This window comes from Peromyscus eremicus, chromosome 6, assembly GCF_949786415.1.
Source record: "Peromyscus eremicus chromosome 6, PerEre_H2_v1, whole genome shotgun sequence".
Lineage (NCBI taxonomy): Eukaryota > Metazoa > Chordata > Mammalia > Rodentia > Cricetidae > Peromyscus > Peromyscus eremicus.
The window spans coordinates 93331863-93357221 of NC_081421.1; the positions used below are offsets into that span (position 1 = coordinate 93331863).

General features: G+C 39.8%; 1 protein-coding gene across 2 annotated transcripts in view; it reads right to left on the reverse strand.

Moving 5' to 3' along the window:
• Window positions 1-4014: 4014 nt before the first annotated feature.
• The window catches only part of Abcd3 (ATP binding cassette subfamily D member 3), a 64650-nt gene continuing 43305 nt past the window's right edge, over window positions 4015-25359 (reverse strand). For both annotated transcript variants that reach the window (XM_059266175.1, XM_059266176.1), the window contains exons 10-23: window positions 24281-24350; window positions 22884-22953; window positions 22702-22799; window positions 22516-22607; window positions 20849-20940; window positions 20694-20766; window positions 19274-19337; window positions 15998-16075; window positions 15834-15899; window positions 15647-15736; window positions 15097-15216; window positions 9034-9138; window positions 5593-5649; window positions 4015-4572 (exon numbers count right to left, since the gene is read on the reverse strand). In XM_059266175.1, the coding sequence (XP_059122158.1) occupies window positions 4495-4572; window positions 5593-5649; window positions 9034-9138; window positions 15097-15216; window positions 15647-15736; window positions 15834-15899; window positions 15998-16075; window positions 19274-19337; window positions 20694-20766; window positions 20849-20940; window positions 22516-22607; window positions 22702-22799; window positions 22884-22953; window positions 24281-24350 (1153 nt within the window). In that variant the 3' untranslated portion in view covers window positions 4015-4494. The remainder of the gene's footprint in view (window positions 4573-5592; window positions 5650-9033; window positions 9139-15096; window positions 15217-15646; window positions 15737-15833; window positions 15900-15997; window positions 16076-19273; window positions 19338-20693; window positions 20767-20848; window positions 20941-22515; window positions 22608-22701; window positions 22800-22883; window positions 22954-24280; window positions 24351-25359) is intronic.

Genomic DNA, 25359 nt, shown 5'->3' on the forward strand with positions numbered 1-25359 from the left:
TCCAAATTTATCACAATAAGCTCTACAAGTTCAAGAGGTAGCATGGACTCACCTTTCCATGGATGATGCTGACACCACAGTGTTATAAAGAGCAGATAAAATGGGACAGGACCATCTTTGAAAATTGCAACTCGCCACTAAGATGAATGTATAAAACTCAGCGGCACTTTTTATCATGGCAAACAGGAGAAAATGAAGTGTTAATAGCCGAGATACATAAGTCTAGATGCTAATCAACAGATGAATGTAGAAAATGTGGTATAATATGTGCAATGGAGTTCTACTCAGCAATAAAGAATGAAATTATGTCATTCTCAGGAAAATAGAAGGAATTAGAGATGGTTATGATCAGTGAATGTCAGACTCAGAAATACAATTACCATGTTTTCTTATGTGTAATCTAGGACGGATAGGAAGCAAGGAAAAGAGAGAGGGAGGGAGAGAGGCAGAGAGAAGGGGATATTTTTGAGGAAGGGACACAACTGGGAGAGAAGCTGGGTGGGAGAGGGTAATGGGGCAAAGATGAGCAAAGTACAAAGACACACATGAATGAAAATGTCGTAACAAAACCCATTATCTTGTATGCTAAAAAATAAAGATACAATTGATACTATCATCAACAAGTATCAAATGCTTAGGAATAAGACTCATTAAGGAGGTAGAATATATCTACACAGAAAGCCACGAAACACTACTGGGCAGAAAGTAAAGTCCTGAGTAAAAGGACTTTACATGTGTCTCACGATTGCAAGAATTCTCTATTAGACCTAATATGTCTATTAGGCCTGGTTAGTCATGCTCAAATGGGGTTTGTATGTGGGTTCGGGAGGCTGTGTCTTCACTTCTTCTATTAGTTTCCCTCACAAATAGCTCAGTTGCCCATTTTTTGCTTTATTCTATCATGTTTTAAATCAGTATTATTAGGCACAAATGGAGAATTGTTACACTTCACTGTTACAGGATCGGTTGTTTTATTAAATGTCCCTCTTTACTTATAATCTACTCTGTCTGATATTAGAGCACTTAATGAATTAAAGACTCACATAAGAATTCACGGGAGAAGCTCTGAAATATCAACAGGACATGTTATTTCTGAAAGGGGCCTGAAGTGAACCCTCCCCCAGAGGACGTAGACACAGCTAGTAACTATGAAGAGTTCAACCTCACTGGTGATTGTGGAAACGTGAAATGAAGACATGATGACCTACAGTCCATGGCTAAAGACACACAGTGAGAAAAAACAAAACAAAACCAACAACAAAAATACTGACCATTGTCAAGGACTGGGGAATGTGATTCTACACTTATGTGGAGACATACAGAAGGCGATTTCAGCAGAACCTAAAAAAAAAAACCAGGTAAGCCCCACTCCAAAACGTATCAAAAGACACGCCTAGGAATGTCTATAAGGCTTATGCATAGTGGCTCCAATAGAGCCAACCTAACGCACTGAGGGCTAGGCAACAAGCATCCAGATAGTTAAGGACAGCCGCAGAACAGGAACTGCTGCCGCACCAGCAGTCAACCTCACAGCACTGAGAGAATAGAGTCCTGTACCAAAGGGCACCTTTTAGGTAAAAAGTCTAAAACCCGGGAAAATTACACTAGCCAAGTAGGGAGCTAATCATTGGGAAAAGATGTAAATGAGGCTTTTGAAGATATTTATCCTGGTTTCAAATGACTGCAATTGTGGACACACACACACACACAAAAAATCACTGTGCTTAAATTTAAGGGCTTTTCTGTACATATGCTGTAACACAGTATTTATAAGGTTTTAAAAATGATTTAACTACATGGGGAGGAGGATGTAGCAGGAGGTAAATGGTAGGAACTATCCAAAGCTAACAAGTTATATGATACACAACCCGTAATCCCAGTACTTGGGAGGCAGAGACAGGAGGATAGCTGCAAGTTTGAGGCCCACCAGAGCTATGCAGTGGGGCCATGTCTCAAAACCAACCAACCAAACAACAACAAAAACCTAGTCATAATGTTTAAAAAATAAGGGTGAAAAATGGTCACCCTTGGGGGCAAAGTGTATTGGCTGGGTTGGTGCTGGTGAGTGAGTGAGTGAGTGTGTGTGTTTCATTTTTTTGGTACTAACATTCTAACGTGACACACACATGACATATTTATAGAGAAGGTCAAAACATTTCCATCTTTCATAAATGAAAAAATGAATGATAAACGTGTTTAAAACATTGTGAGCAGCTTCTTAAAATTAGTAATGTCAATCTGACAATGGAACTCGGTTACTAGGTACAGGTCAAGGTTTTAAGGACTAAGCTTAAAGGCTTAAAGTCTCATTAAGAAAACGGCCCCACAGTACTGACCCCATAGTTATAAGGCAACTGCCACTCACCAGCAGACACACACTTCACACCAGCAGTGCGTACCAACACTGTTTACACACGTTCTCATTAGATCAAAAGAACTTCCGGACACAGAACAACATACTTGATTTGCAGAATGCAATCCATAAAGTTCTTCCATTCACTTTCTGATTTACTGTTCAGGTTAAACTAGCACTTTTCAGTGTAGTTTGTGATAACTATGCAGAGAATGACTGCATAATCATCACGTTTTGGAAACACTGCTATAGTCAGCCCTAAGAAAACCATCATAATGTTAGAATACACTGGGATTCTCCTGGAAGACTTTCCTCGCTGCCTCAAAAGGTGAGGCATTTTGTTATTAGAGTAAAAGGAAGGAAGGAATTCTGAGGCAGACAAGAGGATGGATACTTCTGCTGGCAGCCAGGGAGTAGCCAAGAAATCTGAAAACTTGTAATTTCCCTATGCCTTAAAGCCTTTCCCAGTACAGACCATTTTTTAAGGTCTCTTGGCTAGCTGGTAGCATTTGTGAGGTATAAACACCTGGTGAGGATTTTTTTCTAAGTAATAAAAACACATTAAAAAGTGTACATTAGCTAGACAGGGTGGAGCATGTCTTTAATTCTAGCACTCAGGAAGCAAAGGCAGATGGATCTCTGTGAGTTCAGGCCAGCCTGCTTTACATAGAGTCCCAAGCCAGCCAGAGCCATATAGTGGGACCCTGTCTAAAACAATAAAACAAAAAAATTTAAAGGCCATTTAATAAGGTTCTATAAAGAGGTCATCTGGGTGCTAAAAGCACTTTCTGAACATCAGCATTTAGGCACAAGAATAAAAAAGGACAAGCAGAAGTTGTGTAGGTTATCCAAATTTTTTTTAATCTGAACAGAAAATAAGTACACAAGTTTGCTAAGGAGATACGGTAAAACTGAATGTGATGTATTTCTGGACTCAATACATCAAGGTTATTTTGGTAGTCAGTGATTCTGAGTTATGCAGAAACAAGACTATCAAATGCCCCTTTCCGAACCCGTTTGGTAAAGCCAACTTCACGACCACTTATTGATCATGTCCAGCCTTGGCCCTCCTTGTGCAAACAACACGTGTAGTCATTAATGGTCCTCGGGAGCCAGAGATGATCTCTCAACATGGTAATCCAGATACAAAAGTAGTTGTAGAGGAGTCAGAGACAGCTCCTAGGAAATGTCATTCACCCATGTGCATGATAATGTTTACCATTTTTAAAAACAAAAACCCAGTCAAGGACAGCAGTAACACTGCGTGCTCAGTGTGTTACTTCGTGTAGTGCCTCTACAGTCACATGGCGTTCACGACTACACCACCTCATTTCTGATGAACCTGTCCAATTCTTTTCACAAAATCTAAAATTCTTGTAAGACCTTGAGCTTGACACAGGAGATCATGCCTGGACACCTCAAACATTGTTAAAACTGAGCGTAACGTGTATTAACCACAGGCTGTAAGCACAACTACACACCACCACAAAGAACCTTCAAAACAACTCAGTCCATAAGACTGAGGGGGTACACTGATTATTTAGCTAAAGAAAACCCAAATGGCTCTCTTGGAGTCAAATGTACCTCAAGGCTTGTATGAGGAATGAGTATAAATCAGCAGCTAAAGAAATCTGCCACTAGGTAATAAGTGCTATCCTGTATTGATGGTATACATTTTAATAATACATTGTGATTGGTTGGTTCCCATTACCATGGGGCACATAGAAATGAAACTCAAAGACTATTTTGTTAGGACAGAACAGCTAATGACCCCAGTTTTAAATAGGGTTCTTCATTAAAAGATAGAGCCATAAAAGTCAAATTAGCTGACTTCAAATGGTTTACATCCCAGGATGAATCAGGTTACACTGATTTAAGCCCAATTTAATTCAGGCAGGTTTTTTAACCACAAGAATAAGGACATTCTTAGTACATAATTAATAATTAAACCAACATATACACAATTAGCAATATCCTATACAATATTAAGTGTTTTAACATGTTTCAATTAGATCCTGTATCTAGTCAATTTGTTGCTTTGTTTTTTTAAAAAAACAAGCTTAACCTTATTTTATAATGCACTTTGCATTAACAAATGCATTCTTGTTTCATTGAAGCAGGTGAAGATCTTGAAATGGTCTTTACGATCCGAACTCAACTGTATCTTCTGTGATCTTTTTGAATTCATAATTGCCTCTACCATCCATATGCAGGTAGTACTACAGGAGAGAAGGGAGAGTCAGTAACTACCAACAGGTCCGTTTGCACAGGCATCCCACAAATGAGGAGGCTTCCATAGTTCTGGATTGCAGCTCAGAGCTACCGTGCCAGAGCCTGGGCAGCTCACTGGTGCAGAACTGATGCTTCACTGATCAGCTACCAATCTCCACTTTTAAGTCTTTTGTTTAGGTTTAGCAGAGATGAAAAGGAGCCATTCAGGTGCCTTCTGAAGACACAGAACAAAGCCTCCTGTTTTTAGTTAGTGAACTTTTATATATAAAGATTTGTTTTTCCTGTATTGAGATTTCTGGCTGCTCTTTGTGTCCCCCTCCCCTCTCCCTTCACATGAACACTGCTCTTGCCTAGCACACCCAAGGCCTAGGGCTAGATCCCATGGGCACAGGGAGGGAGAGAAAGGGAGAAACAAGGGGCAAGTTGGAGGAGAAGGAGAGGATTAGAGAAGTGGACGGAAGAGGAAAGAACTTGTTCTCAACATTACCCCACCAACCCTCTGGACACTACCCAGAATACACAGCGCTTCTATACTATGCAAACCTCAGCACAGTATCTTTGTAAATCACCGTGACTGATGACAGATCCTACTTTATTACGTTCCAAACATGGCTGGCATTATGCCATCTCTCCCTTATAGTTCTGACCTTACTGAAAATGCTCCTAAGCTTCTGCTATCTAACTTTAAGACTTCCTCTTCTTCTGTCCAACCTGAATGACACAGCTCTTTTACCCACAGCTATTACACAGCAGTCACTTAACACTACAGAACTAACTGCTCACTAATCTCAGTAGAGCTAGAGTTTATGTATGTTATAGCTTTCTAAACTGATGGAATAATACTGAACAAAGTCCTACTGTATACTATAAAACTCAAAATCACCCTTTGCCTTAAGATGTGAGCCTATATAGCAACATTCACCATGAAATCCAAAATCAGTCACCAAGACCCACATTTTTATGTGAGATAAACATTCATCATCCCATACAAGGAAAGAAATACAAACCTCATGGTGTTTCCAAAGGGATTTTCTGTGTGAAACAGTAAAGAGGGTGATGCCAACCTAATTCGAAGAAAAGGTTTACATTTACATCAGTAACGGTAAGCCACAAATTATACACATTTAAGTTGTTAGGATAACATGGTCAGTGGCTAGTTAAGAATTAATGTCAAAATACAATCCCCTACATTTGATTTATTATGAAAAACAGTAAGATAAAAATAGCAAAAGGTAGCCAGGCGGTGGTGGGGCATGCCTTTAATCCCAGCACTTGTGAGGTAGAGGCAGGAGGATCTCTGTGAGTTCGAGGCCAGCCTGGTCTACAGAGCAAGTTCCAGAACAGCCAGAGCTACACAGAAAAACCCTGTTTTGAAAAAACAAAAACAAAACAAAACAAAACAAAGCAAAAGGTTAAAATCAGGACTAAATAGCATAAAAGGTCTACAGCCAATTTGCTTTCAAATGCAGTGTCATAATTCGCTATTGCAGTCTTATTTTGGGATGTGCCTCGGAATTCAGACACATTCAGAAGTGTGATTATTCCATCTGTTCTAGAAGGTTCTAAGGCAGAATTCTGCATGTGTCTACAGTAATGTGTACAAATACTGACATTGAGACAAAAAAGTTTAAATCTTTTCTAAGTTTAGATCAGGTATCGCTATGCAATAAGCCTGCTATAAAATTATAAAAAGATGTTCAGTCTTGGTCCAGCTTTCAGGATTTCAACTGCACTTCAGATTTTCAGAGAAGCATCAATAGATTCAACTGTAGTTGCTCTGGATCAGTGACAGCAATGGTTCTCAACTGAGGGGAGATCTTTCTCTGGTGGACACTGTGGCTATGACTGAAGACAATACTGCCATCTAATGGACAGACACCAGAATTGTTGCTAAACATAGTATAATGCCCAGGACAACCTTTGCACAGACTGTCTAGGAGTTATCCAGCCAATAGATAGGAGGGTGAGAAACACTACCTGAGGTCAGATCTTCAACACACACGTCTTACGTTTGGGAGATTCGGTAAATGTAAATCTACCAGCTATACAAAGAGCCCTCAGAGGCCAAAGAGGGTGTCCTATCCTTTGGAACTGGAGTTAAAGGTGGTTGTGAGCCACCATGTAGATGCTGGGAACTGAACCCAGGTCCTCCTGGAGAGCAGCCAGTGCTCTTAACTACCAAGTCATCTCTCCAGACACTAATTTTATTTTTATTTTGTAATAATTTTAAAAGATTAACCTAAGTAAATTCTGGATAATTTCCACCATGAAATTTTATGACTAAATTATTCTGCTGGCACCCAGTGATATCACTGAAACTGTGTCATAAGTTTGGCTCCCTTGTGCAAATTAGTGAGGACCTGTGTAAGAAGATAAGTACATTATCAGCTTTGTTAAACACACAGTTCAATTGCATCAAAAGCCACTTAGATATATTTTTCTGTTCCTGATTTTATAATTGGATTAGACCTTAATTAGAGTAGGCATACTGTATATTAGAATTACTTAAGCCAAAACACAAAAGCAAAGTTTAAATGCTGAGATCTGAACACCAGATGCTACCTTTCCATAATTAAATCTCATGCTCACGGCTTAGTTTTGGCCAAGCAGCACCACTGTTCTCTTTAATGTTAAACATTCTGAATTGAGCTTAAGTGTTGCTTTATTCCCTTGTAAATTTACACTGGTTTTGTAGTTAGAAAAAAGTTCTTGGCCTGGCAAGAGGCCTTCGTGGGTAAAGACCCTTGCCACCGAGGCTGAGTTTAATCCCTGGACTGGCGTGGTGGAAGAGGGCTGGCTCTCACGGTTTTCCTCTGCCCTCACCATGAGCAGCACGGCATGCAGACAAATACGAAATCAACAACAACAACAAGGTTCTAAACTTAAGGATCCATTCTCTCGGGTTCTGTTTCTCTGTATTCAGTGCTACTGTGACAACGTTAAATTATCACTGAAACCCCAAGTGAGTGTCCTCCCTCAAATGGACTGTGTTCTACAGATTTAGAGACTCTTAAAAAACGTGAGAGGCAACAGAGAATTGACAGGGAGAAGCCTTTAAGTCCAAAATCAGTCTAGACGGTCTTATGCATGAAAACACCACACACATTTCTAATACCTTTAACATTGAAAACCACATACAGATTACTAAAGGGGATTCAAAAATAAAAAAATAAGTCATTAAAGAAATACAGTCAATGTTCAGACCTTCCTATGGAGAAGACTACTGAGGATCCTTTTATTATCACACCACACTTTTCAACCTTTCATATGCATCTGCATGGGAATTTTGCTAATATGCCATTCTACTTGGCAAAGTTAGAGACTGTGTACTTCTAACAAACTACCAGGAACTGCTAATGCTAGTGATCCATGGCTAGCCTCCAAATGGTCGGAATTCAGTGTGTGTGTGTGTGCATACAACATGACTATTTTATTTATTGTAAACTCCCCAGATATAGACAGAAAGTGTTAAAATATTCCTGTAACTCGTTTACTTACACAGGACCTCTAAAAAGGAATCTATTATTATTTTTCAAATCTAGCCAGAGTATAGATGGTTGCAGCAATTCCTAAAAACAAAAAGCTCACCAGGACTAGTGAGCAAGTACTTAAAGAATGGCAGGCAGCCGGCCTCCTATTTGTCAACTAAAAGAAATTTGGTAAAATACTGTGCAGATAAAATAAACTAGATAAGTTTATAACTACTAAAAGAAGGACTGGAGAGATAACTCTGTGGATACAGCAACTGCTTTGCAAGCACCCATGAAAAAGCTGGACAGGTGTGGTGGCCCATCTGGAATCCCAGGGTTTGGAATGGGAGACAGGGCAAGCCAGCTAGCTAAACTAACTAAATCAACAAACTACAGGTGCAGCAAGAAACCCTGCCTCAGTAAATGAAGGGAAGTGCGATTAAGGATACCAAAAATCAGCCTGTGTCCTCCACACGTACCCTATGCATGCACACCACCACACATGCAAATATACACAAGCATAGTTATGTATGCTACCAACACATACACACACACAATGAGAAATTGAAAAAAATTTAGATTGCCAAAAATCAACTATTGACTTTTCTTGATTTAAAAAGTGATACATAGGTAAAGTTAATGGAACAAAGGAAAGCTAAGAATTTTTGTTAAGTCTAAGTAATGAGGTAAAAGGTGAATATATTTAAATACTGTACCATGTCTAAGAAATTGCTAACGAGTTCTATTTAGAATGCAAGGATAATTCCTTGTATTCTATTCATATCTATAAAGTTGTATTTAGAATACACCAATAATTGTTTGTACTCTGTTCATATCTATTAGTTACCAATTTAAAGCTAATATAGGGCATTATCTTTTAGTAGCAATTTTGTGGCTTGGAATTTCCTTTAGGTGTAGGTTTGTGTTTGGACATGGCACACAGACACCCCAATGAAGCACCTGTGGCATGACACTCACCTTTCGACAGTGGCTGTAAATGTAGCCTTCCACATCCACACTGACTGCACTTGTGCATTCATCCAAAATGGCAAACTGGGGCTTGTGATAAAACAATCTTGCCATCTAAAGCATAAAAGGAGATAGTGTGTGTAAACAGAGGCAGGCCTAAAGATAAAACTAATAAGGAAAGATAAATTTGCTTCAGTTAAATATGTTTTCTGGCGTCTTATAAAGCTAAAATATGAAAATTATTCTAACTAAAAAGCATCATTCCTAGAGATAAAAATAATATAAATAAAACACACTGTTTTTACTGTCATCTTAAACAAAGAGAGAAATATAGTGTGTGGGAAATTATTTATTGCTAAGAGAAAAACAAAAACTGCTGTGAGATGGGACTGACTTTTAAAATAATGAAAGTTCCCGCCGGGCGGTGGTGGTGCACGCCTTTAATCCCAGCACTCGGGAGGCAGAGCCAGGCGGATCTCTGTGAGTTCGAGGCCAGCCTGGGCTACCAAGTGAGTTCCAGGAAAGGCGCAAAGCTACACAGAGAAACTCTGTCTCGAAAAACCAAAAAAAAAAAAAAAAAAAAAAAAAAAAAAAGAAAGTTCACTAGACAAACAAGTTTTGTGTTTGAACTAGACCTTAAAATTCAGATCACAGATCTTAATCAGGTGCTGTTTAAGTAATGGCACCTGTTAGAGCTCCCGCCAGTATCTTTTAGCACTGCCAAGCCTCTGCTGTCGGCCCCAGGTGTGTGCGGTCTTTGAAAGCTTCTGCTGCTCTTGAAGATGGACTCTTCATTGCTGTGGGATGTATGGCAAATGTGTTGCTAATTAATCAATAAAACACTGATTGGCCGTTGGCTAGGCAGGAAGTATAGGCGGGGCAAGGAGGAGAATAAAGCTGGGAAGTGGAAGGCTGAGTCAGAGAGACACTGCCAGCCACCACGATGAGAAACAGCTTGTGAAGATGCCGGTAAACCACGAGCCATGTGGCAAAGTATAGATTAAAGGAAATGGATTAATTTAAGCTGTAAGAACAGTTAGCAAGAAGCCTGCCACGGCCATACAGTTTGTAACCAATATAAGTCTCTGTGTTTACTTGATTGGGTCTGAGGTTGTGGGACTGGCAGGTGAGAGAGATTTGCCCTGACCGTGGGCCAGGCAAGAAAACTCAAGCTGCAAATGGCGCCCAACGTGGTGGCAAGAGTTTCCACCTAAAAACTGAGAAAAAAGTTTCTAAAACGGAGCTAAAAACAGTTCCTAATTGTCTCTCTCAAATGAGCGGCAGCTGCTGGTTTGAGCTCCTTGTGGGTTTCTGGTGTGCGCGCTCGACCTGCAGTATGGCGGGAATGAGGTCTCTGCAAGTGGCACATTAAGCTGCCTGGTGGATTTAGCCTTTGCAGGTAAAAAAAAAAAAAAAAAAAAAAAAAAAAAAAAAAAAAAAAAAAAAAAAAAAGAGGTTTCTAGGCTACACGCTGCTTGGATAAAAGCATAGACCCACGACAGCTCCCAGAGCTGGTGGTAAACGTAGCCATGTTGGGAAGCTGAGGTGGGCAGAGCCAGCAGCCACAGCTGCTGCAGTTTAAGGCAATAGATTCACAATAAGACAGATTCAGATGTAATAGTTTACAATGTGTGTAAAATATATGTAGGCTTGGAAGAGAGAGAAAAAGGAATATATACAGTTATATAAAGAAATAAATAGTTTTTAAAAATAAAGTCTTTAAAGAGACAGTAAAGGTAGTATAAAAAATAAGCCACGTAAAAATGAATATTACACAGAGAATCTGGATTATGTTGTCTTTGGGATTCTTAACTGCAGAGAGATATTTGATTGTAAAGGAAGCTAAGTTAAACCAATATGTATATTTTAAAGATATCTTTACTTCAAAATTTGGATATAAGGACATGTTACTTTGGAAAAGAATCTCTGCTTTTGTTCCCACAGAAAGCCAGAGGCTATGGATTTGTTCAAGATTAAGATACATCAGGTTTGACCAGCCAAGACCCCCTGAAGGTCTCTGATGATACCATGGCCCAGATGATCCAACATCCAGAATGATTTGAAGGCAACTGGCTCAGACAATACACCCTCATGGACTATTCCATAATCCTAAAATTTTCTTTGTATCCCCATAAGATACAGCGCCCCCTTCCAGCAGGAAGTAGTAAGAGAAGCTACGCCCAAATTCCCAAATTATATGTAATTTTACTTTGTTAAGGTTAAAACCTTCCTTTTTGAAAAAAAAAAGGGGGGAAGTGCTGTGGGATGTATGGCAAATGTGTTGCTAATTAATCAATAAAACACTGATTGGCCGTTGGCTAGGCAGGAAGTATAGGCGGGGCAAGGAGGAGAATAAAGCTGGGAAGTGGAAGGCTGAGTCAGAGAGACACTGCCAGCCACCACGATGAGAAACAGCTTGTGAAGATGCCGGTAAACCACGAGCCATGTGGCAAAGTATAGATTAAAGGAAATGGATTAATTTAAGCTGTAAGAACAGTTAGCAAGAAGCCTGCCACGGCCATACAGTTTGTAACCAATATAAGTCTCTGTGTTTACTTGATTGGGTCTGAGGCTGTGGGACTGGCAGGTGAGAGAGATTTGCCCTGACCGTGGGCCAGGCAAGAAAACTCAAGCTGCACTTCATCAGCAAGGCTGTGGGACCTCTTCCCTTACTTCCACTCCGAGTGCACTCTACTCTCTGGAAAGGTCTGTCCTTGTCTTGGACAGTTATTCTGTCACTTGCCCCTAACAGACATCATCATGTCGCAAAACCAGGCAGGAGACATGTTCCTAAACCCAATCCACTTACGCTGTGTGAAACATTCCACTCAAACCACTCCCTTCTTGAGGGTAACAGTGAAGCCACTGGAGTCCCCCGCTCTCTTCCTTTGAGTGCTTTCCCACGTGGCCATTAAGCGTGTGTATGAGGAGTTCTCAGAATTAAATCCCAGATCCTCTCTCTTCTGAATCTTCTTGGCCCTGTCTTAACCCTCTCTCTCAGCCACTCTCCTCTTCAGAGTCTCACTCACTGTTCCTCATCTCTGCCGTGCCCTTATCCCAGAGAACACTCACTTTCTCCCAGGATTATACAACCTTCAGCTCCCTCTCTGCTTTCCTCCATTCTCTGTGTAACCAGGGACAATCTATCACATACGCAAATCAAAGAACCCCACCCAACTTAAACCTTCTCCACAGCTTCCCCTTTCTCATCTCCAAGGTCCTGTGGAGTCTTCCTCCTCCTGCTCCGATCTCAACATCCAGCCAGCGCTCAACTACTAGGATAAGGCATCCCAGGCCTTAGAGACCCAAGTGTCACCTTCCTTTCCCTTCTTTCCTTCTGAAGGAAGGCATCCTAAGCCTTAGACTCCGCATGCCACTTTTTCCTTTCTTTTCTTCTGATTTTGCTGTTGTATTGTTTGTTTCTGTTTGATAGAGGCTCTCATTCTGTGCCTCTGGTGGCCAGAACTCACTATGTAGCCCAGGCTGGCCTAAACTCATGGCAATCCTCCTGCCTCTGCCTCTGGAGTGCTGGGACCATGCCTGTGCTATCACTTCAAGCTTATTCTTTCTTAAGTCCCAATGCCAGAATCTGGTCCAGACATCTTTCAAGTGTCTGCTCAATATCATTCTCTCAATCCAAGTGAACCCTTTATGGAATTGCAACAGTCTGTATATGGCATCCTGGAGTTCGCATGTTTGCCTAAGCTGTAAGATTCTCTAACACAGAAATCATGACTAAGCCACTACAACACACCTAACACTTACACGGCTGTTCTAGTCAAATCCACACCAAGTGGATAACCGAAACAAACTGCTTTCTTGGGGTTCACACGCATGAGCATGAGGTGAGGAAGAGGAAGCAGCAAACAGACACGATCACACAGATACAGTTCATCTGACAGCGTTTCCCAAGTGCCTCCCTTTTCTCATCATGTGTCTATGTGTGTGTCTCCATCTCCCTCCATGCTGTCAGCTATTTGTCGCCACAAAACAAGGAAGCTATAAAGCAAATGTTCAAGCCAGCATGCTGCCTGAGCTGAGCTTGACAAGCCACCGTTCACCAGTTCTAACATCAACAGTCGGCTTGGCAAGCCCTAACCCACTCAAGTGCAGTTTCCTTGGTGGCTGGGATAGTCAGGATTACTTAACAGGACTGCTTTAGAGATATAATGTGTTAGCCTTTGGAATCTGCTTGGCATATTGGCTATCATCTACTAAGCACTCAAAACTAGCTGTCATTGACCTGGATAACAGCCTCTCTTTTTCAAGTATAAAACGAGTTCTTCTGCTGAGAGGTACAGTGCTATGGTAGAAAACTGAAGACTGGGGCTGGGAAGATGGCTCGGTGGGTAAAGTGCCAGTCCTGCAAACATCAGGACCTGAATTCAAATTCCCAGCACCCATGTTAAAAAAAAAAAAAAAAGCTGGGCATGGTGACCTCCACCTCTAATCCAGTGCTAGAAGGCAGAAAAACGGATCCTGTGGCCTTACTGGCCAGCCAGCCCAGCCAACTTAAGAGCTCCAAATTCAGTGATAGACTCTGTCTAAAAAAGTAAATACACAAGGCATCTGACGTAGACCTGTGGAGTCACCAACAGTTGTGAGCTGCCATGTAGGTACCAGGTATCAAACCTGGGTCCTCTAGAAGAGCAAACAGTACTCTTAACTACTAAGCCATCTCTCTAGCCTATTTTCTTGATTACTAACTGAAGTAAGAAGGCCCAGCACAGAAAGCCTGCATGGAACCCAACTAGGCCCTCTGAATGTGGGTGAAAGTTGTATGGCTTGATGTGTTTGTGGGTTCCCTGGCAATGGGACCAGGACTTATCCTGGGCACATGAACTGGCTTTTTAGAGCCCATTCCCTATGGTGTGATGACTTAATCAGCCTTGATGCAGGGAGGAGGGGCTAGATCCAGCCCCAACTTGGTATGCCAGCCTGTGTTGACTACCCAAGGGAGGCCTTACTCTCTATGAGGAGGGGATGGTGGTGATGTGGGGGTGAGGCGGGGAGCAGGAGAAGAGAAGGAAGGAGGAACAGGGGTTGGTATGTAAAAGGAAAGAAAAACATTTTTTAAATAAAAAATTATTAAAAAAAAAAAAAAAAAGGCCCAGCTCCCTGGGGCAGTACCATCTTTGGGCGAGCAGTAAGTAGCATCCTTCGTGGTTTCTGCTTTAGGAGCCTACCTTGAATTCCTGCCCTGACTTCACTAGACGATGGTCTGTAACACGTACGCTAAAACAAAATTTCTTCTCCAGATTGGTTTTGGACATGTGTTTATCACAACAATTAAAGCAAACTGGGACAGAAACTGGTACCAATAGTGGAGTTTTGCTATAATGGACCTAACCATGGTGTTTTTTGGAAGGATAGTGGAAGCATTTGGAACTTGGAGCTGGAAAAGCCATTTGCTGCTCAGAGTTTAATGGGCTGTTCTGTGGGAGCTTGGAATATAATAAATAATGAGGGGATGGTATACTGGAAGAGTAAGTGCTGGGAAGCAGGGGAAAAATCTTTTTCCAAGGTAACTTTGTTATTTTTATATATATATATAAAAATCAAACAGTGTCTTTTCAATTCTTCTTTACACTAGGAAAGTTTTAAGTTCTAACTAACATTAGGAGCAGGTCAGTAAGTGGAGAAACAAGTCACAGTAACAGTGAAGGAGGACAATGGCAAAGGCCAGCATGGAGAACTCATGTTTCCAGCGTTTCCAGCTACTCAGGGAGAGCAGTCAGAAGAGAGGAGCGTGCTATCTAGAGGGAAAAGCTACAGAAAGATGGAACCACGATCGTCATCCTCACAGGGCCAATGTCTAGAAAAATGAACTGGTGGGATACAGTAGATCTACAGCTTTCCCTTTCATGGAACAATAGCATTACTGATACATTTTTCAGAATTCCAAATTTATATGAAGTTAAACATTTCCTAGCACTTTTATTACAATTTAAACTAACTAATACTTTAATAGTTGCTGAGAAAAGACAAAACTCTGTGTTCAGATTAGCCAAACTCTGGATTCTAACAGCGACTCTAAGAAGTATTTGGTACCAGTCTTCAGAGGATACTGACCGCCATCCTTTGTTTTTCTCCTCCGCTGAGTACATCCATCCAGTCCTGAACACTGTCCCAGCCTCCTTCCCGCTCAAGGATATGACCCAACTGCACATTATCCAAGTACTCCTTCAGCACCTTTATACAAAGATGAAAGACCGAAAAAGTGTTTTAGAAGCTAATGACCTGTCTCACCTTATTGTTAGACTAGCTCATTACTCCATGGCCAACCACCTGGACAGGTAGGTGCTCTTCAGAAAAGAAATGGCACAAAGTGACCTGAACTGTCAGTCTCTAGCCATACTACCCTTAAACTGTCTGGTAGCTTAAAGACGGTAGCGGCATCATACAACTGAAAGAGGAGGGTAATGGGGATACAGCGCTATCACAATGGTTAAAACATGCCATGAGTAACACTTAAGTGAAGCAGCTATCCTCCTGCCACCGCCTGGAGAGCTGTAACCATGGTTTGGAAGGCTTTAGATTAGGCCACACTATCTGACATCTAAAATGACAAAGAATCTGAAGTGGGCATGCTTGGTGAATGTAGGATGTGATCACCCCTTACCTGGTCAGATATCCCCTTCTTCTTCTGATCCTCTTTTCCATCTGGATATATCACTTGGTCTCTCAGTGTTCCCAGGGTCATATAGGGTCGCTAGTAGTCATAATGACATAGCAAGAGTCATTAAAAGTACATTTTGAGAGAGTAAACCAAAAAGTCTTAAAGGTTACAAAATAGCTCAAAGTCTTACCTGAGGAACATAAAATAACTTTCCTCTCTCAGGTTTAGTAAGACGTCCTCCAAAAAGAGGCCATAACTATGAACACAAAGAGAGGACAGAAGTGACTGTGACATTCAGAACCTAACAGCATTACAAAATAAGATGGTAAATTTTAGAAACCAGTATGCACATACTTCACCAAGAACACGGAAGAGGGAACTCTTTCCACATCCATTTGGACCACAAATGAGAACATTGGCCCCAGATCGAACCTGAAAGACATTAAGTCTTTGAATTAACTAATTAACTAAATTAAGCATGTGCATTTCCTTAAGAGTCAAAGGGGTCTCTGCTTATTATTAGCTTCTCATTTTACCTGTAAATGTGGTGTCAGGTACAACTATGGAGTGATGTGGGGAGAAACCTTTGACATCTGCTTACTTTCAATTTTTACTGTTTCCTTTTTCTCTTAAAAAACATCATTGATTTAGACTGTTCAATGTGTAGTCTTAATCAGAATGTAAAATTTGAAAGCTTAAAAAAAATCTGAGGATTCTGGACAATAATAATTGTCTATATTCATGTTTATTAACATATTTTTTAACTGAACTGTAGACTATAATCTTTTACTTAGAGGTCTATATTTACTTAATAGTATGTCACAAATATTCCTCCAGGTCACTGTATTTATGTCCCTTTTGCTCATTCTTTTAATGCCTGTAGTACATACTAAGAGTGTACCATTAAAAATTCCCCAATGATTAGATATGTAGGTCATATTTTCTTTTGCTCTTTTAGATAACACTGTGCATAACTTCTATGTCAGCAAGAATATATACAAAAAATAAGTTAAATTGTATACTACAGACTCAGTATTGATATGTACTGAGCCACAGGGTAAAAAAAAAATGCCTCACTCAAAGTGAGAACTGAGAAAACTTCAGATGTGTAAGGAGCTTATCATGAGAAAACCACTCCTGGCCACCCATAACAAGCAGGCATGAGGACAGGAATGAGCCTCATCTCACAGGACAGACAGATTGCTTCTGCTGGAGAAGACAGCAAAGAGAACAGTAGCACTGACTGAGCTCAGAGAGGTAACAGGTAGGAAGAGATAGTGGTCAGCAAGCCCTTAACATAGCACAAACCAACTGAGGGCTCCTACTGAGATAAAATAGACTGCCATCAGCATTATTTAAAGTAGCCAAAAGGTAGAAACAGCCCAAGCAGATGAGGGGTAAACAGAATGTAGTATATGCACACAATGAATACTATTTATCTTAAAAAGGAATAAACTATGCCTGTACTGAGAGCTCATAAAGGAGGAGGGTTAAAATCTTAGCCTGCAGAAAGCGCATCGTTTAGCTATAACACAACATGCAGACAAGTAGGAAATGTGTGCTTTCTGATGGCCAAGTCGGCCTTATGACGACTTTCCAAAGAAAGGAATACTGACTTTGAAAAGTGAGTCAAGATGGGCACAACTAAATGGAAATGATAAAAAATTGAGGAATGTTTGTTCCATAAAGAAACTCCATGTTGAGGAAAATCCTGGGAAGACAAACAAGAAAAGACCAAATCTAACCTAGAGGTGAGGCAGAAAAGGGATTCTTAACAGCAGACCAAGAGAACAAGAAGACTGTTTCCAGAGAAAGAGAAACAGGGACCAACGGAAGCTAACGGGTGAGTCAGGAACACGACTATGAGGGAGAAAGAGGCTATGGCCAATCTGGGAAGACTAGGGCCTCGGACAGACTGGGCCAATGGGACTAGAAAAGCCAGCAGCAGTGAGCAGACTGTCTGAGTGGAGCTCAGGGCTGCTGGCAGGAAGGAGGAGCGGCTGCCTTACAAAGGAAGCAGCCTGTGACTGAGAGGAGTGCTCCTCACCCCAGGCCTGCCAATATTTACCAACCACAGTACAGTTTCTACTTCCTGTTACAGTGCCTGGCTGTAAAGGAGGCATGACAATGATACAATACTCACTTTGCATAACTAACATTTTCTAATTCTTAGTTACTTAAGACAGTAGATATATTTAGTAAATATAAATTAGTAAGAGCAGAAAACTAAAGAATTACCTAAGATTATAAGAGTTTAAAAACAAATCTAACAGTATTCTTTATTTTATAAGCTATCAGAAAACATTTCCGTGAAAGCAGCTAAAAAACACACAAATACATTAGCACAATGGGTACACACAGAGGAGGGTTCTAGAGCAAGACTGTCCAATACTGTCACACACGGCTATTTAAATCAAGCTAATTAAAATTAAATACACTCTACAACTGAGTCTGATGACTGCACCTGCCACACTTTCAATGCTCAATACCCATCCTGGCCACAGAGCGACCCAGAGTTCTCCTGGGCAGTGTGCTCTACAGGACGGTATCTGGAATTTAAGAGACCATTTGTAGGGTAAGAATGTGTTACTAATTTTTAAGACTTCGAGCTCAGAAAGTCTCAATAGACAAATAACCTAAAACAGTAATCCTCAAACTTCAAGATACAAATCACACAAAAACAGTCACGGACAGCCTTTTCATTTTACCTATCATATCACCAGTTTAATTAGGGAAACACAGTGCATCAATATCACTGTTTACTTGACTGACAGCCTACTGGCTACACGAGGTGCAGCTGCGCTGCTAGTTTTTCAGGGACTAGTGAGATGGCTCAGGAGGTAAAGATGCTTCCTGCCAAGCCTGATGACCTGAGTTCAACTCCTGGAGCCCATATAGTAGATGAAGAGAACCCACTCACTCAAACTGTGTTCTGACCTTGACATACTTAATATGACATGTGCTCCACCCCCAACATACAACACACAAAATATATAAATAAAATGTAAAGAGAGAATGACCTTGTATTGTTTGTATGGATATAAATCTTCCTGCATAAACACCCCCCCCAAAGAGACTTTTGATTTAGAGTTTTTTATTTAAGGCGATTAAAGTTGTATTTGCATGTTTAAGTTTTCATTATACATGGTAAATCTAATTAGATGCACCTTTTTGTCATGGATTTATTTGCAAAAAAATTTGTTTGAAGATTATTTTTTCATTTGTGTATGTGCATGCCCGCATAAGTTTATGTGTACTGTGTGTGTGCAGGAGCCTGCAGAGAACAGAAGAGGATGTCAGATCTCCTAGGACTGGAGTTACAGACAGTGGTCAGCTGCCATGTGGGTGCTGGGAACAGAAGCGGGTTCCTCTGTGAGAGCTTAAGTTCTAACTGCTGAGCCATCTCTCCAACAAAACAAATTTGATGCAGTAGTAATCCCTGAAATTTTTAAAGCCCAGTTAATTTTAAGAAAAACGAGATTTCTAGATGGTTCAAAGAGTTAGTTTCAAATGTAATAGTATGGGTTTAGATAGAGACAACTCAAACCTTAAATTTAATTTAAATATTCAAATTTCCAGTTCATATTTTGAAGATAATTTAAACTCTTATATGAACATTTAAAAACTTACTTCAAAACTAAGATCTCGGATCAAAATATCTCCATTTGGTGTTGCTAAAGGTACATGATCAAACCTAAAAAGGACATTAATAAAAAAAGGGAAATTAAAAACAAGTAAGGAACTCAAATAACTCAATACCCCAAATAGAAATAACCCAACATAGTAAACGACCATTCAGACACTTCATAAAAGAATACATTCAGAAGACAAAACGCAACTGAAAACGGTCTCGCGATCTTAACCACCAGAGAACTGCGTCTCAAGACTGCAATGAGTGTCACCCTGTTAGGACGACAGTTATCACGACGAAGGTAAGTGCTGGCGAGATGCAGAGGAATGGGAACCTTTAACCACTGTTGGTAAGAACGTAATTAAACAGCAATGAGAGGAAAACAGCATAGAGGGTCCTCAGAAAAATAAAGACTTAACTGCTATAAGTTCTCTGCTTCAGAGAGACAATCCTATTCCAGAGAGATAACCAAAGGAAATAAAATAATTGTCACAGAGTGGTATCTGCACTCCCATACACACTGCAGTATTTATTAAACAAACCAAAAGGGGAAACTCCCTTAAAGTCTTTCAAATGATAAAAAAGATAAAGAATATATCATATGTGTAAGCACACACTCATACAAAGGAGTATTATCCAGTCTTAAAAAAAAAAAAAAAGCTGGAGAGATGGCTCTGTGGTTAAGAGCACTTACTGCTCTTGCAGAGGACCCAGGTTTGGTTCCCAGCACCCATGTCAGGTGGCTCACAACCACTTGTAGCTCCAGTTCCAGGGGATTCAATGCCTTTTTATACTCCCACATGCACCTGCACAAACTTGGTACACATACAGACAAGTAGGAACACACACAAGCACATAAGTAAAAATCTGCTTTAAACTCTCAAAACCACAACATATTTTTAAAAGAACTCAATCAGTCATTTTTGATGGTAGAGAGCATCACGGTAAACAAATAAGACAGAAAAAGAAACACAGTTTATATATAACTTATATACAGAATCTAAATCATTAAATTCATAGAAGAGAGTGTTGCTAGGGACTGAGGGAAGGGAAAAGTATGAAGGAAGATGAGTAAGTTCTAGAGGTCTAACCAGCAGCACAGGGACAACAGTTAAAAGTATGCTCTACACACATGAAATGACATGTACATACACACATACATACACACGTTCAGATGAAGAGACAAGAGATATAATAATTTGCTGGAATATGGACATTGTTTTACAGTGTGGATGTAATACCAAAACATCAAATTATAGGCCTTAAATATATATAACTTTTATGTCAATGATACCCCAAAGCTATTTAAAATTTTTAAAGTCAATTTTACATTACACATTTAACTACAAGCTGATGAGAAAGACTGCCATGAAGTGTAATAAATGCATATAGTATAGCACAGCCTTTTCCTGTACATACTTTATAATGTTGTCTGCATTGATGATTTCTCCAGTACCAGGTATCAAGGGACTAACTTGTGCTCCTTCAGCACCTTAAATGGAAAACAATTATTAAAACCTCATATAGTAGGAGCAACTAAAAACTATGACTACAAACTGTGGTGTTTATATTACCCTTTTCCTGCTGTGACACCATCGTGCGTTCGTATTTGCCATGATTTAAATCCTTTAGTACTTGCATTAATTCTGTAATCCGAGCCGTAAAACTAAAATTTAAGAGAAACCATAATCAAAGTCCAGGGTATTACTACATCTTTTATATAAACTGAAATGTCTAAAATTATAACTTAGCTTAAGGGACATGAAAGAAGTCTCATCAGCATAAAATATTAATGATAACACACGTGCCCTATTTTGCTTCAGTAAAAGAGAAAGAAAAAAAAGGGAGGAGGTTTCACAGGATCCTCTTCTCAACAACACCCCATTAAGAGGCAAGACAACAGTATTTCCCTTTGTCAAGTATTCTTGTTAGTACACTTTGCAGACCCAGGAAGGTTGGGTCCTGAGCTGCTGGAATGACTTCTTGTCACATCTAATACTTTCTATCAGAAGGAAGGATTCACTAAAGGCATACTACTTCTCTCTAAATGGGGAAACTGAAGCTATTTCTGCTCTCATACTCTGAAGAAGGGAAAAGATGAATTCTGAATATATGATGGAGTTCATGGGACAATAGAAATCAATCCAGTAGCAAGAAGTTGGGGAGTATAAGAAAATCATAAAGGTAAAAGAGAAGTTTTCTTATCAGAGAAACAAAGGAGGATAGTTATTTGTTTGTTTATTTGGTGTAAATAACAAGCAGAAACTCCCAAAGGGAAACCTTTGGAGGTGACAGGTACAATTACACTCTTGGTGTTGATAGTTTCACAGAAGCATACTTGTTCTTATATTCATGATTTTGTGTGCATTAAATATGATGTTTTTTAATATACCAATCACTCCCTAATAAAATGTTGGTTTTTTTTTTTTTTTTTTTTTTTTTTTGTGGGGAGGAGAAAAAAAGAACCCCTGTAAGGAAAACCGACAAGGATGAACTCATACAAGTCTGAGGAAGTTACTAACGAGTACAGCACATAGCAGCTTCTCAAGAACAAGGCCTCACAGTGTTTAACTCTGTCTTGTTATGAAGACCCTAGCAGCTATGACAGCAGAGAGAACACAGGAACAGATACAGGCCTACGCCTACGAAAGAGCTGAGGGCAGCAAATTTCCTTAGACAACCCAAAGTCTGTGGCACTTTTCATACCCTGGTATGGTTTGAGGGTTCTGCCTTCTCTTTCAGCTTCTGAGCTGTTCAACCCCATCCTGTGATCTACAACAGCTTTGCTACCGGGTAACGTATCTACAACTATCCACAGATGCCACAAGGTAATTGGTTTATTACATTAAAATCAACCTCTACTCATTTATTTAGGTATAAACCCTTAGGGTTAAAAATCTATAGTTGAGAACAAAAATGTTCAAATGTGAAACTTCTACTCACTAACTTAAATTTCTGTAAGAAAGGGCTGCCAAGAATTATCATTTTCCAACTTATTCGAGGCCAGAGTCTGTGAAACACAGCAAACATAACACTATTCTGGATAAGATTCAACACAGCTGTCCTCAGGAAGCACAAAAAGTTCACTGGAGAGGTCTTCCTTAATTTTCTACCCAAACCAGCTTCCTAGAGTAGGAAGGGTCAGCCGCTCCCTCATCTTAATCTCAACTGGGTACCACATTATAAGAACAATATATATTTACAACTGACTCAATGCATTGCTTATTATTACAAATCTTACCCAGCCAGTCTAGTCATTTCACGCCCAGCCAAAACTATACGGCCCAGAGCTTGAGACATTCTCAAAAGCATTCTTCCACTTTGGTAGTAATCCTTAAAGAGAGACGAGCATTAGATTTTGCTCACATTTCTAAAATAAAAGCAAAGCCTTAATGTGAATTTTGCCCTCATCAATATTATTCTTCACCTCTAGGAGCTCTGAATGTGTGCTATGAAGATGCCGAGGATGCGACAGATCTAGGAAAGGGCGACTGACAACCAGGTACCCGACTACAGTGGCAATATCTGGAACAAAACAGTTAAATTAAGCATCATTACTTCACTTGCCCCACAAATCATGTCGCACCATCTCTTTTAAAACATACTTACATTTGGCAATGATGCTATCAATGAAACCCATAGAAAACCGAAAGAAAATGAAATTATGTAGGTGTTCCACCTAAAAGAAAACAAAAGAAAAATGTATGTTTTTCTTTACAAATAAAAGAACTAATTTTCCCTAAGGATAAAGCACAGTTAATTTACAAACAGGTACTGAGTAGCTATGATTCATCACTCTATCAGACACCAAACAATGAGCACAACACTGAGAAAAAAGCAGGTTCCAAACACACACCCCATCAAACCATTACTTAACAACATATTACACATAACAGTATAATGCTAGAGACATACAAACTCATCAGTCACTAAAGCAAAGAAGAAGGAGGAGAACCCATTTCAAATAGGCTTGTCCGAGAAGGTAAAGCTGTAATAAGCTGTTAGTATTTGGGCTGAAAACCCCTGGGCTGAGAAAAGCCATGTGAAAAGCTGGTCAGTGGACAGCAGTCTTAAGGAAAGGAGCTTTGGATGCTCTAATCAGTGAGCACTCTAAAATCTCAAGTTACATTAAATGGCAAAAATATAATTTTTGAAATAGCCCAAGACAACATTTTAGTATTTGTAAAATATGTACTTAATATCACAATTTCCACTAAAATATTAGCTCTCTAGAGACAGGATTTCATCTATCATGCTCGCCCCCTAATTATCATTAGCACCTAATGATGGCACCTACCAAGCACCCTAGCTGGCACTCAGTATCTGCTGAATGAGTAAAACTATTTGAATTCAAAATTTCCAAGTATCAAATAAAGAAAAACTGTTTTTAAAAAAAATCTCTATATGCCAAATCAAAGGTCACTTGCATTATCAATCAAGTTTTATTAGCATAGCCACACCCACTCACACATATATTATAGTTCCAAAAGAGACTATGTGAGCAGGAAATGTAAAATATATACATAACTATCTTGTCCTTTTTAGCTTGCTGATTCCTGTTCTATAAAATACTCTCCACTAATCTGTGGGAGCTATTAACTTAAACACCCAATGAGACTTCTTTAGCAACTACTACAAAAATGCACAAGACTATTTTAGTAAATCATCCCATTTAATAAATGGAGAATTTAATGTTAATGCAATAGTTTTAAACTCATTTATAGTTTAAAACACAGTATAAAGACTTGCTATTTAAAATACATCTTTAACTATGTATTCATACCTATATAAGTGCACACACAAAAAAACCCATGTGATCCTCAAGTGTTTTGTTTTGCTTTTTTTTTTTTTAAAGATAGTTTCTCTGTATAGCCCTGGCTGTCCTAGAACTTGCTCTGTAGACTAGGCTGGCCTCAAACTCAGAGATTTGCCTGCCTCTGCCTCCCGAGTGCTGGATTAAAGGTGTGAGCCACCACCACCTGGTTACCCTCAAGTCTTTATCTTACCAGTTTTCGGAAGACTGAGTGGATTGTCTGCTTTTCTCGTTTATTCCCATTGTAAAAGGCAATTTCTTCACTATTAAAGAAAATAATTCAGCAATTAATGTCAATGTTATCTCACCCTGAAATGTAACTGAAATGCGGTGTTCAATGAGTGAACATTTATATTTGTATGGACATCTTGGTCCAGTGCGATGGCTCAGGGGGTAAAATGCGTGCTGTGCAAGCCGGCCAACCTGAGTTCAATCCCCGAAACCTACAGAAAGGTAGAAGGAGAGAACAAGCTCCACAAAGCTATCCTCTGACTTCCAAGAGCACTCAGTAGCAAGCCGTCTCCTCAATAATAATAAAACAAATAATAATAATAATAAAGAGAAATAGCTGTCACTAAGAGAATGTTTGGCATAAGCCAAGCCAGGGACTGTACCTGAGATCCAGTTTCTAGCAAAACTTTAGGAGTATATGGGCACACACCTGACTGGATCACAGACTGGACTATAAGCTACCTGTATGTAACCTGGTGTTAAAGACGAAGTGAGCAAATGCTCACAAACTGTAACTGAGGCAGAAGAGGAAGACACTTTGATATAAAGGAAGATTAGGCTGGGATGGACATTATAGACCACATGTTAAACTGCAGACCTAAACCAGAGAGAGGGGATAAAAATAACAAAAAAATACAAGTAGTGCTATTTTGATATACAGCCTTTGAAAAACTGAAAAGCCTAAAGTCCTGACAGTGCTGCAGTGCCCTCAGGGCTAGATGCACCAAAGCTCTTCTTATTCTTGCACCAACACCATTCCTCAACAACTTCCTGAGAGTGTGAATGGGTCCACAAGGGCCAAAAGATCTTCAGCAGGGAAAAACCAGTTCCATACAGATGAAGAAAGGCTCAGTATAATTAGATAAATTCTTTAGAAGCCAGTACCTTACAGGTGAAAAAAGGCTCAATGTAGTCATACATTCTTTAAAGTCACATAACCAGCAGAGTTCAACAGCTAAAATTATCACTCTTGTCTAAACTAAAGCTTATAGTCTTTCTACCCTGTAAATATGATATAAACTGCCCAAGTAAAGGACTTCT